The sequence below is a fragment of the Narcine bancroftii genome, chromosome 4 (assembly GCF_036971445.1).
Source record: "Narcine bancroftii isolate sNarBan1 chromosome 4, sNarBan1.hap1, whole genome shotgun sequence".
NCBI classification, from domain to species: domain Eukaryota; kingdom Metazoa; phylum Chordata; class Chondrichthyes; order Torpediniformes; family Narcinidae; genus Narcine; species Narcine bancroftii.
Window position 1 is genome coordinate 129,168,380 of NC_091472.1, and position 12,159 is coordinate 129,180,538.

Below are 12,159 nucleotides of genomic sequence, written 5' to 3' on the forward strand. Positions count from 1 at the left end.
AATACTTGTATATTTGTTTAGAATTTTCCTTCCAGATGAAGGTTTTTACGAATGTTCTATAACTGGGCTAAGATGGGAAATCAAGAGAGCAGTGACTATTACTTACCGATATTGCTCGTGGAATGAATATGCTCCAATTATTCTTATAAAGAAATCAGAATTTTGTGGACCATTATTTAATATTGTGGCAGAAGACAACATAGTTAAAGCTATTCATCTTCCTCATTTCATTTGTTTGAAAGGTATATTCATTTCTAATTTACTCTCTACAATTATTAATGTTATTTCTAAGAATGATGCACATACAGTAGTTCTCCTTTTCACTAAAGGCCAATTACTACCAGAAATCAAAGAATGAAAATAGTGTTTAGTGATTGGTAATGCACATCCAGAGAGAGGAGGATATACTATCAACATCGGGGGTGCTGTCATTTTGACTATTTTAAAAAGAGAGGCAAGTCCAATTTTGGTAATGACAATGGGTGAACAAGAAAGTCACTGCTTGGATTCTTCCGAACATTAGAACCATAGAACATAACAGCACAAAAAATAACCCCTTAGGCCCTTCTAGTCTGTGCCAATTATTATTCGTCCTCCTCCAACTGACCTGCACCCAGCATATAGCCTTGCCATGCATGTATGTGTCAAAAATTTTCATAAATGTTGAAATTGAGCCCGCATTCACCACATTAGCTGGCACCTTGTTCCATACTCCCACCATTCACTTCATGAAGTAGTTCCCATTAATGTTCCCCCAAAACTTTTCCCCTTTTACCCATGTCCTTTAGTTTATAATCTCACCTAGCCTCCATGGAAAAGAGCTTACTTGCATTTTATTCTATCTATACCCATCATAATTTTGTATATCTCTATCAAATATGTCCTTGTTCTTCTACGCTTCAGGAAATAAAGTCCTAACCTATTTAATCTTTCCCTGTAACCCAGTTCCTCATGTTCTAGCAACATACTAGTAAATCTTCTCTATTTTTCTTGTAGTTAGCCAATCAAAACTGTACACAATACTCCAAATTTGGCCTAACCATTGTCTTATACAACTTTACCATAACATCCCAACTTCTATACTCAGTACTTTGATTTATGAATGCCACTGAGCCAAAACTTTCTTTACAATGCTATTTACCTATGATGCCACATTCAGGGAATTATGTATCTGAATTCCTCAATACTTCTGTCTACTGGACTCTTCCCTCCCCCTACCATTTATTGTGTATGTCCTACCTTGGGTTGTCCTTCCAAAACGTCTCACTTCTCTGCATAAAATTCCATCTATTTTTTTCATTCCATTTTTCCAGCTGGTCCAGATCGCTCTGCAAATTTTGAAAGTCTTCTTTGCTGTCCACTGCACTTCCAATCTTTGTGTCATCTGCAAACTTGCTGATCCAATTTACCACCTTGTCATTCGGTCATTGATATAGAGGACAAATAACAATAGCCCCAGAACTGATCACATCATTGATAGATGATGGATCCAGCACTGATCCTTGAGGCACACCATGTCACAGGTCTTCAGTCAGAGACACAATCATTCACTACAACTCTCTGGCTTCTCCCATAGAGTCGTCGTCAAATCCAGTTTACTACCTTCGCATGAATACAGAGTTGCTGAACCTTCATGACTTGCCTCCCTTGTGGGGCCTTGTCAAAGGTTTCACTAAAATCCATGTAGGCAACATCCACACCCCTTCCATCATCAACCTTCTTGGTGACCTCCTCGAAAAAACGTGAAGATTGGTAAACACGACTTACCAGGCACAAAGCCATGTTGACTATCCCTAATCAGTTCAGGACTATCCAAATATTTGTATATTTGATCTCTTGGAACTCCTTCAGTAAGTTACTACTGATGTCAGGCTCACTGGCCAATAATTTCCTGTATTATTTTTGGAGCGTTTTTTTTACCAACAGTACAATATGCACTACCCTTCAATCCTCAGTACCTCACCTGAGCCTAAGGACACCTTCAATATATCTGCCAAGGCCCCTGAAATTTCTGCACTAGCCTCCCTCAAGGTTAGAGGTAATACCTTGTCAGGCCCTGAGGATTTATCCACTTTTATTCCCTTTGTTCATTTTAATCTGTATCTGTTCCATGGCCTCCCTGTTTGTTTGCCTCACTTCCATTAACTCTGTGTTTCCTGAGTAATTACAGATGCATAAAACTCATTTAAGATCTCCCCCCATCTCTTCTAGTTCCATAAATGAGTGACCATTCTGATCTTCAAGGGGACCAATTTTGTCCCTTGCTATCCTTTTGTTCTTCATATACCTGTAGAAACTCCAAGGAATTTCCTTCACATCATCTGCCAAAGCGAGTAATCTTTTAGCCCTCCTGATTTCCATCTTAAGATTTTTTTCCTGCATTTTTTTTATAACCCTCAAGAACCTTATTTGCTCCTTGTTGCCTGTAGCTACTATACAACTCTTCTTTTTAACTGGATTCCCAATATCCCTTGAAAACCAAGGTTCCTTATGCTTGTTAATTTTGCTTCCATTCCTCACAGGTACATGAAAACTCTGTACTTACAAAATTTCACTTTTTGAAAGCCTCCCACTTACAAAGCATGATCTTGCCAGAAAACAATCTATCCCAATCCATGGCTTCTAGACCCTCTCATTTCCTCAAAATTGGCCTTTCTCCAATTTAGTATCTCAACCTGAGTACCAGACATATTCTCTTGCAGACCTCAACATTCTCATTATTGAGGTCCTAGTTGCTCTCAGTCAGCTACATGGGACCTGGCACATTACTTGCCTTATTGATTAGACCCTTGAAATGGATGCTCTCTTCTGAGTTGTGTTCATGCATTTCAGTGGTTCTCAACCTTTTTTTTCCCCACTCACATACTATCTTAAGTAATCCCTATGCCATAGGTGCTCTTTGATTAGTAAGGGATTGCTTAAGGTGGTATGTGAGTGGGAAAGGAAGGTTGAGAATCATTGCTCTAGACCCAATTGTTACTGAAATATTTTGCTTGAGAAAAATTGTCATTGGCCCATTTCCTTTGGAGTTACAAAACCATGCATATAACAAACCAATTAGGTATGATTAAAACAGGGGTTTTCAAACTTTTTCTTTCCACTCACATACCACCTTAAGTAATCCTATGCCATAGGTGCTCTGTGATTAGTAAGGGATTACTTAAGGTGGTATGTGAGTGGAAAGAAAAAGTTTGAAAACCACTGCATAAGATGAATGAAGAAGTCCTCAGTGAATTAAAAGGAACATGCCACTTAAATATATTAACATGTCTGACACTCCCTAGTGCATAGCAGCAATTTCCACATTGGCTTCATAAGCCGGTTCAAAACCCACAAAATGAGTGGAAGGAAATCCTCATCAATCATGATAGATTGACAAAAAGAATGACAAGAAGAGTACAAAATCAACACTAACAAATCGGTATACCATTTATACTAGCTGCTGTATATTTTGACATACAAATCAACTGGCAGTTAAGTCGAATCCCCATTTTCAGCATCATTTTAATATATATTGGGAGTATAAGGTGACTCCCAAACATCGTGATGACTATACTGTTGGGCTGAGGGTGGTTATCATGGAGGCTCCAGCAAAATGACAAAAATATAAAGCAAGTTTTAAGTTAAAAGTAATAGAAATCATCAAGAAATCCATTAACTGTGCTGCGGCAAGAAAATTTGATATACTGTTTATGATAAATTGGTAAGAGATTGGAGAAAGAAAGAAGAGACTTTAAGAAAAATAACAAAAAGGCAATGTTTGATTAAAAGAGGAATCACTTATTGGCCAGAGTTGAAAAGTCATTTTGCAGCGTGGATATGTGAAAAAAGGCAAAATTGCTATATAGTCATGCAAAATAAAATAAGAGCATTTGCACTGAAGTGGACAAAGTTGCTCTTAGAACACAGTAAAGAGTTTGAGACTACAATAGGCTGGTGCAACCATTTCATGAACAGGAAAATTTTGGTATTATGACAAAAAACATAAATTACCCAGAAACTACCAAAAGATCTTGATCATAATGTTATGTTTTCTCCTGTTTATTATATGTAACTGGCAGAAACACCAGTTGGAAACATGGATGAAACCCACATGAATTTCAACATAATAGGTCATAGAACAGTGCAATGTAAAAGTGTGAAAAGTTGCAAACCAGAAGTACAGGCTATGAAAGGACCAGGTTTACAGTGATGTTATTGTGCATGGCTACAGGACAAAGTTAAAACCCATGATAATCTTCAAGCGCAAATTTAAACCTAAAATAAAATTCCCAGTGGGTATTTTTGTACATTTTCATGAAAAAGGATGGATGAAAATGGTGTAAGTTTATGGATAGACAATGTGTGGAACAAGTGGCCAGGCGGTTTATGGAAGGAACGAAGTTTGCGGATCTGGGATATTGTAACCACTTAACTTAGAACAGTAAAAGTAGATTAGCATGAAATGATGTTTCCGTGGTATTTATTCAAAGTGGTTTGACGTCTCTATTGCAACCTCTCAATGTCTGCTTGAACAAGTCATTAAATGACCATGTGTGTGAAAAATGGAATACATGGATATAGAATGCAGAAAAATCATTCACAAAAGGCGGGGCAATGTGTCCTGCATCACTTGTTGTATGACTTTGCTCAAAGCACGGGATAAAGTGAAAGTAGAGACTGTAATAAAATCTGTTTAAAAAATGTGGTATCTCTTGTGCAATTGATGGTATGGAAGATGATTTATTGTGGGACATTGACATCGAAGCTGAAGCGACCTCATCAGATACAGACTGGGACCTTTATGGTGACTGTTTCAACAGTGAAATTATGGATGTGCTTGCCGTGGTCTTTGCTTTAGAAAAATGATAGTGATTTGGAAGGATTCTAAATATTTTTTTAATAAAATTTTCATTCTCATATAGTGGTAGCATAAAAATTGGTTGTAGTTGGATTTTTTGTTTTTCAAGGGTGACTTATGCCAAATCGATTTTCAAGGATCGACTTAAATGCTGAATCAGCATTGAGCAGTTTTTTTGAGTTGAATTTAAGGTCTCAAAAGTATATCTGGCATATAAGTTGACCCCCATTTTTGAGGGATTTTGAGTGTTTCAAGAGTCAACTTGTATGCCGAAATATACGGTAATTTGTTAACAAATTTCTTACTCTCTGCCAATATTATATCCTAAGTCTTAAATAAATCTCTAATTTAGCTCTCTTTGTGTAAACAGCTTGATCTGAAGAGAAGTAGACAGTCCCCACAGGATTTGTCAGCCAAGCTGGCTTTGATCAGTATTGAGAGTTCAGCAACAACAGTGGTGAGAGGCAGGGAACAATGTTAAGGTTCGGGCAGTAAATAACTTGAGAGGCTGAGTCTGAATCACTGATTAACAGGGTTTTATTCACAATGGACAGGGACCTCATCCTGTGCCGTGGCTCGGGGTTTCTGGGGAAGGGTCATGGTGTTAGAGGCTTTATTCAAGGTCAAGGAGGGATACAGTTATGTACAGTCGTAGAACATGGCGGAACCAGGTAATCAGGAATACAGCAGTTCACCACATTCATTTTTTTTAAATTGTCTGGTGGGGTGATGTGGGACACCATCTTACAGGTGAAGCCAGTCCAGTGGCTTGATCTTCCATAATGACCAGAGGAGCACCAGTTGTTGGGTTGACGCTGTCTCATCCTGGACCTCCAACACTGTGTCAACCTGCTGGGGGTGTGACAGCTCGGCCGGAGTGACTGGGGTGGAGGCAGGATGTAACTGTACATATTGCAATTCTGTGGAAGGAGGGGGGTGCTGCTTGGTGGATATGCTCTGGGGGGGGGGGGGGCACATATGCAAGGTCCCAGATGGAAACAGTTTCCTCATGCCCATCCGGGTAGGCCACATGTGCGTATTGGGGGTTTGCGTTGAGGAACTGAACCCTTTCAACCAGGGGGTTGGTTTTATGGTCCCTTGTGTTTTTGTAGCAGGACTAGCCCTGGCCCTGTAGAAGTGAGCCAGGAGGGTCAAGGTGTTAGACGCAGACTTCGTGGGGAAGGAGAAAATTCTTTTATGAGTAGCAGTTCATAGCAGAAATCGAGTGGCATGGAGGGAAAGGAGGATGGCCTTCCACATGGTGTAGTTCTCCCCTCTCTCTCCTTCCTCCACCAGCCAGCAGGAATTGGTGTCACTCATAAATGAAGACCCCTTGTTTCTGTGGATGTATAATAGGTACCTGAACAGGGTGTGCAGGGCCCCAATGATTGTGATGGTGGTCATGTCAGGGCAGGGAATGGGAAAAGAGAACCACAAATACTCATTGATAACTGTGAGGAAGTATATATTGCGGTTGGTGGAGAGAAGGGGGCCCTTGAAGTCCATCCTCAGGCATTCGAAGGGGTCCGTGGCTTTTATCAAATGTGCCCTCTCCGGTTGGTAGAAGTGCAACTTGCACTCCACACAGACCCTGCAGTCCCTGGTCATGTCTCTGATATCCCCAATGGAGTATGGCAGATTCTGAGATTTGATAAAGTGAAAAAAATCTTGTGACTCCAGGGTTGCACAAGTAGTTGTGCTGGCACATGTCCCTTGTGACAAGGCAACTGAGGGCTAGTTGAGGTTCCCTGGTTGGTACAGGATGTCATAATTGTAGGTGGAGAGCTCAATCCTCCACCTCAAAATTATATTGTTCTTTATCTTACCATGCTATTTATTGTTGAACATGAATGCCATGGCCTGTTGGTCCGTGAGCAGGGTAAAACATCTGGCAGCCTAGTAGTCCCTCCAGTGCCATTCCGCCTCAACTATCGCCTAAGACTCCTGCTCTCTAGAGGAGTGTCAGACTTCAGGGCCATGGAGTGCACAGGAGAAAAGGCAACGGGGCAGCCTGCCTCATTAAGGGTGGGGGCCAGGGCAAAATCAGATGCATTGTTCCCTACCTGGAAAGGGGAAGATTCATCCACCGTTTACATTGCGGCTTTCACGATGTCTTCCTTTATGCAGCAGAAAGCTGCCCATGCTTCATATGTTAAGGGGAGGGAAATGGACCTGATAGGAGAGTGGGCATAATTTGGAACCCACTGGCGTAATAAGCAAAGAACCCTAGGCACCTTTTCAGGGCCTTGAGGTTTTGGAGAAGGGGAGACAGCATTCGGTCAGAGTCGGGGCCAATTACCTCAATCTCCACAATGCAGCCAAGGATCACCAGTCAGGTAGTGTGGAGAGCACACTTATCCTTATTTTAGGTCAGATTCAGGCATTTGGTGATGAGGAATTTCTGGACATTCCCATCATGGTCTTGTAGTTCAAGGCCAGCGGGGAGGGAGGGGGTGAGGGGAGGGCAGAGAGGTTAGTTGAAGCTGCAGGTTTCTGACTGAGGGGTGGGAGAAGGCCATCATATTGCATAGTGACACTGGAAGTCTAGCCCAAACAGTACTGGTGCACAGAACTGTAGCATAATGAGGAGCTTAAAGTCTCTATATGGCATGCCCGCATGGTCAAAGTCATTGTAATGTAGCTGTGGATTTTTGCGGAGTGAGACTTTGAGGCTAGGGTGACTTAGTTGGCGATTGGATTTGCTTCAAGGGAGAAATGTCGGACAGTGGCAGAATGAATAAAGCTCTCAGTGCTCCCACAATCGAAAAGGCATTTAGTCACCTGGTCGTTGATGGAGATGTCCATCATGAAGTGAGCAAGTTGGTGAGGGGTGTTCTGATCCAGCACCACTGATGCCAGGGTGAATCCATGGTCTGACCTGCGCTGACTGTCTGTCTGGCGGTGCCCAAGTGGCACTGTGGGCCTCCCTGGAAGTCATTGGTGTCCAGGACGGCAGTTGTCATGACGTGATGGCACTGGGACTAAAGGGCTGTGATCGACATACTTTTGCATAGTGGCCCTTCTTCCTGCACTTGGAGTATGCTGTGTTTCTCGCCAGGCAGTGTTTTTAGGGGTGTTTTGCCTGGTTGCAAAAGTAGCACTTTGGGTGCTCCTGGGAGATGGTGGCTGTGGTTGGTTCATTAATCGGGCGCGGTAGAGGATTGGTGACCTGTAGGCCAGCATCCCAGGATGGCGAGCCCCGTGTGGGCCTGTTCACAGAGTACGCTTCCGCATGGCCAGGGTAATTCCCAGCAACTTTGAGTTGATTGCCCCTTTTAAGTCTGACTTACTCTGCTTGAGTGACCTCTGGCACACGTAATCAGATCTGATGCCTGCAGCTTAGGCATCCAAGATCACGTCTTTCATGTTTTGGGTGGCTGATACTCTCTGGATGTTGGATGCTTGCGCGAATCCCCGCACGGCCCGGAGGAACTGATCGCCCAATTCACCTGGTTGCTGTCTGTGGGTGGCCATCATGCAACTGTCTGTGGGTGGCCTCATTAACTTTCTCCCTGTATTGCCTCCACCTATGTGGTGCCATCCCTGATCATTGGGAACACTCTGGGTCCGACCCAGGAGAAGAGAAGATACAACTGTTTGCATTGGTGATCACAGTGCCGGCTGAGTTTTGTAGGAATACCATGAAACAGCGTAGCCAGAGTTCAAAGCTGTCTGAGGCATCAGATGACTGTGGGTCGATCTCCAGCTTGTCAGGTTTCAGGAGTTGATCCATTTTTAACGAAAACAAAAAAAATTGTGAATAAAATTGTCGTGCAGTAAATAACTCTGGAGGCTGAGACTGAGTACTGAATTACAGGCTTTTATTCACAATGAACAGGGACCTCATCCTATGCCATGACCCAGGGTTACTGAGGAAGGGTCAAGGTGTTGGAGGCTTTATAAAAGGTCAAAGAGGGAGGACCTACAGTCACAGAGTGGGGCAGAACCAGGTAATCAGGAATACAGCAGTTCACCACAGGCTGTAAGGGCCCATCAGGCAGCAATGAAAGGGAAGAAAGAGTGAATGGTGACAACTTGGGGCAACATAGTAGTGAGACTGATACTTCACAAATCCATTGACCTTGTGCACGCCTAACCCCTAGTACTACCTGTATGGTATTAATACATTCTTTCTGTGACCTTGTGAGTTTTTCTTTGTGTTCTGTTTTTGTGCTGTGTTAATGGTTGCAGTAACTTTAAAAAAAAAAGGACTGAAAGCCCGATGTCATCTGCTTTCTGTTTCTTTTTCTTTAGAATTTAGAACAAAAATCAAAGTTGGTGATGATACACAAGGTTCTTTTTTATTTTGAATTAAACTTGGTGGATTTTTTTGTCTTAAATAGATTTTTTAAAATACAGAAATATGAGTAATAGACTCTTTCTGCCCATGAGCACATGCCACCCAATTACACCCAATTGGCCAACAATCCTGGGTACGTTTTGAAGGGTGAGAGGGAAACTGGAGTCCCCGGGGGAAACTCCTTACAATATAGTGCCAGATTTGAATTCCGGTCATTGGTGTTGTAACAGCATTGTGCTAACCAATATGCTAACCATGCCACCCCATTAATGATATGAATTATTCATATAAAGAAATGTCATTATTTGAAGTGCTAAACAAAAGTGAATCAACAGATATTTGTGTGGAGGGGCTGGTCACATGATGGAATAGGAAATGATCCAGTGAAATCAGCCCTCTCCAGAGAAAGTGTAAAAAAAAAGTGATAGAAAAACAAAGTTTTAATTCACAAAATTAAAAAAAAATTGTTAAATAAACATTGGAGGAAAAACCAGTGGATGGCACTGAAGAAGGAAAGACTCCATGAAAGAAGGAAACTCAACAAACAAAGAAATCATCCGAAAATAGAGGAAGGCCTTTCTGGAGTTCAGGATCCGGGTGCTCTCTTGAAGAAGGCATCCCAAGCTGTGAGGCCGGTTGGTGACCAGCTCAAGGGTGATGTTGCGCAGGGTGGTCTTCAACGGTGGCTGGGGGAGCCAGGGAGAGAAGTTCCAATCTGCATGCGCGGAATGCATTTTAGACAAGGCACCAGCGAGTGTGGACGTCAGCAGCAGACTGCTTCAAACTCGTGGAAATAAATATAGATGAAACGGCAGAGGAAACAGGCTCACAAGTGAGTGAAGATATGGATCAAGAGAAAGAAGCTGTGGAAGAAACAAAAGAGATTCAGAAGAAAACAAAAGGTAAAAGCCAAACTCAAATGGTGGATAAAAAATATTTTGATGATCAGATAAGAACATTGATGGAAACATTGATTTCAGAGTTTAAAGCTAAAAAATGGAAGCTAGAATAGAGATATTATGAAGTCCCAGGACTTAATGGCCCAGAAAATTGACATTCTTGAGAATTTTAGCAGATGTAATAATATAAAAATAGTGGGCCTGAAAGGAGGTGAGGAAGGTACAGATATAAAAGGATTTTTAAAACAATGGATTCTGCAAATTTTAGGAATAGAGGAGCTTCAAGAAGAGATTAAAATTGAAAGAGCCACAATCGCAGCAAAAACCACACTCCATATTGGTAAAGTTACTTCAATATCTGACAAGGGGAAAAAAATTGGAGCTGGCTATTGGAAAAGAAAAGGCAGTAAAGGGACCATTGGAATACAAGGAGAATAAAATACTTTTCTATCCAGATATCAGCTTCAAACTTTTAAAGAAGCTCAAGGTGTTTAATTTATCAAAAGCTTTATTCTGGAGAAAGGGCTACAACTTTGTCTTGTGTCATCCAGCAATTTTGAAGATATTAATCCCTGGAGGACAAAGTAGACTGTTTTCTGACCCAGGAAAAGCTTGTTACTTTTCCAAACAATTGCCAAATAGCCAGCAAGAAGAAGCGTAAGGGCTATTTTATAAAAAAAACCATCTGTTAAGGATAATACAAATATGTTGGGAAGTTAATAACTTGTTTATATGAAAACTTTGTTTAATTGTGTTTTTTTTAAGTAAATTCTCTGGGGAAGGGCTGGGGGTGGGGAGGGATTGTCTGCTGCAAAATCAGTTGGCAATTGTATATACTGCAACCCATGAAGTTAAGGGTGTTGAGATTTCTTGCAGGTTGGCAAAGACAACACATTAAAGGGGGGGTTTTCTTCTTGCTTTTTTCTTTTGCAATTCTTTAGTCTGTTTATAGCTCCTATTTTTTCTATTATTTATGTCAGTGTATTAAGAAATAATAACTTTCATGGGTGTAGCTTTAGAGGAAGAGAGTTGGAGGGTTTGAGGGGGTGGTATATAGGTAAAAATGGGTAAACAAAATGAATACATTGAAATGTATACCTATCAATATTAATGGAATGCACAACCAAATTAAGAGGAAAAGAATTTATTGACATTACTGAAAAAGGAAAAAATAGATATAGCATTTGTACAAGAAACACGCTTAACAGAGGCAGAGGCAGAACATCTTAAATCAAATTTTAAAATATAATTTAAAAGCGAGAGGTATAGCTATCTTAATTAATTAAAAATTGCCTATTAAAATATAAAAAGTAATCACAGATCCGGCTGGTAGATATGTTATGATAGTATGCCAGATATACACAGAATCTTGGAACTTATTAAATATTTATGCACTTAACAAAGATAACCAAAAATTTATGCAAAACATATTTTTAAAGTTATCAAGCACACAAGGACATATTCTACTTGGGGGAGATTTTAATTTTAGCTTTGATCTGTTATTAGATAAAATCGGGAAAAATACCACAAAAAAAATAAAGCACCCAAATTTATATCAAGTTTAATGCAGGGTATGAAAATAATAGACATATAGAGAAAACAACACCCAAAGGAAAGAGATTATTCATATTACTTGAACAGGCATAAAACTTACTCTAAGATTGATATGTTTTTATAATCAACTATATAAACTCAAAGTCTTGGGGAAGAACACTGAAATAGATGAATTTTTGTCAAATATTGAATTGCCTCAATTGGAATTGAAAGAATAAGATAAATTCTCAAAACCCGTGACTGCTACAGAAGTCTATGACACATTAATGGCTCTATTAAACAATTAAGCACCCAGTGAAGACTAATTCCCCATAGTTTTACAAGGTCTTCAATAGTTTACTAATTCTGCCTTTTTTAGAGGTAATAAAATGTGGAAGAAACTCAGAATCTGCCTGATTCTTGTAAAATGGCAATAATCTCAGTAATACCAAAAACAGGAAAAGATCCTCTGTCACCAGCTTCATATGGACCAATATCCTTATTAAATACTGACTACAAGATAATCACAAAATTATTAGGAAATGGATTAATGGTTTTTTTTTTTACAGCAGTTGAAGCTGGACCAG

At 40.5% G+C, this 12,159-nt stretch overlaps 1 protein-coding gene across 1 annotated transcript in view; it reads left to right on the forward strand.

Moving 5' to 3' along the window:
- The window catches only part of LOC138762391 (uncharacterized), a 307,807-nt gene that overhangs the window by 43,281 nt on the left and 252,367 nt on the right, over positions 1 to 12,159 (forward strand). Inside the window, exon 8 of the mRNA XM_069936157.1 lies at positions 22 to 242. Coding sequence (XP_069792258.1) covers positions 22 to 242 — 221 coding nt within the window. The remainder of the gene's footprint in view (positions 1 to 21; positions 243 to 12,159) is intronic.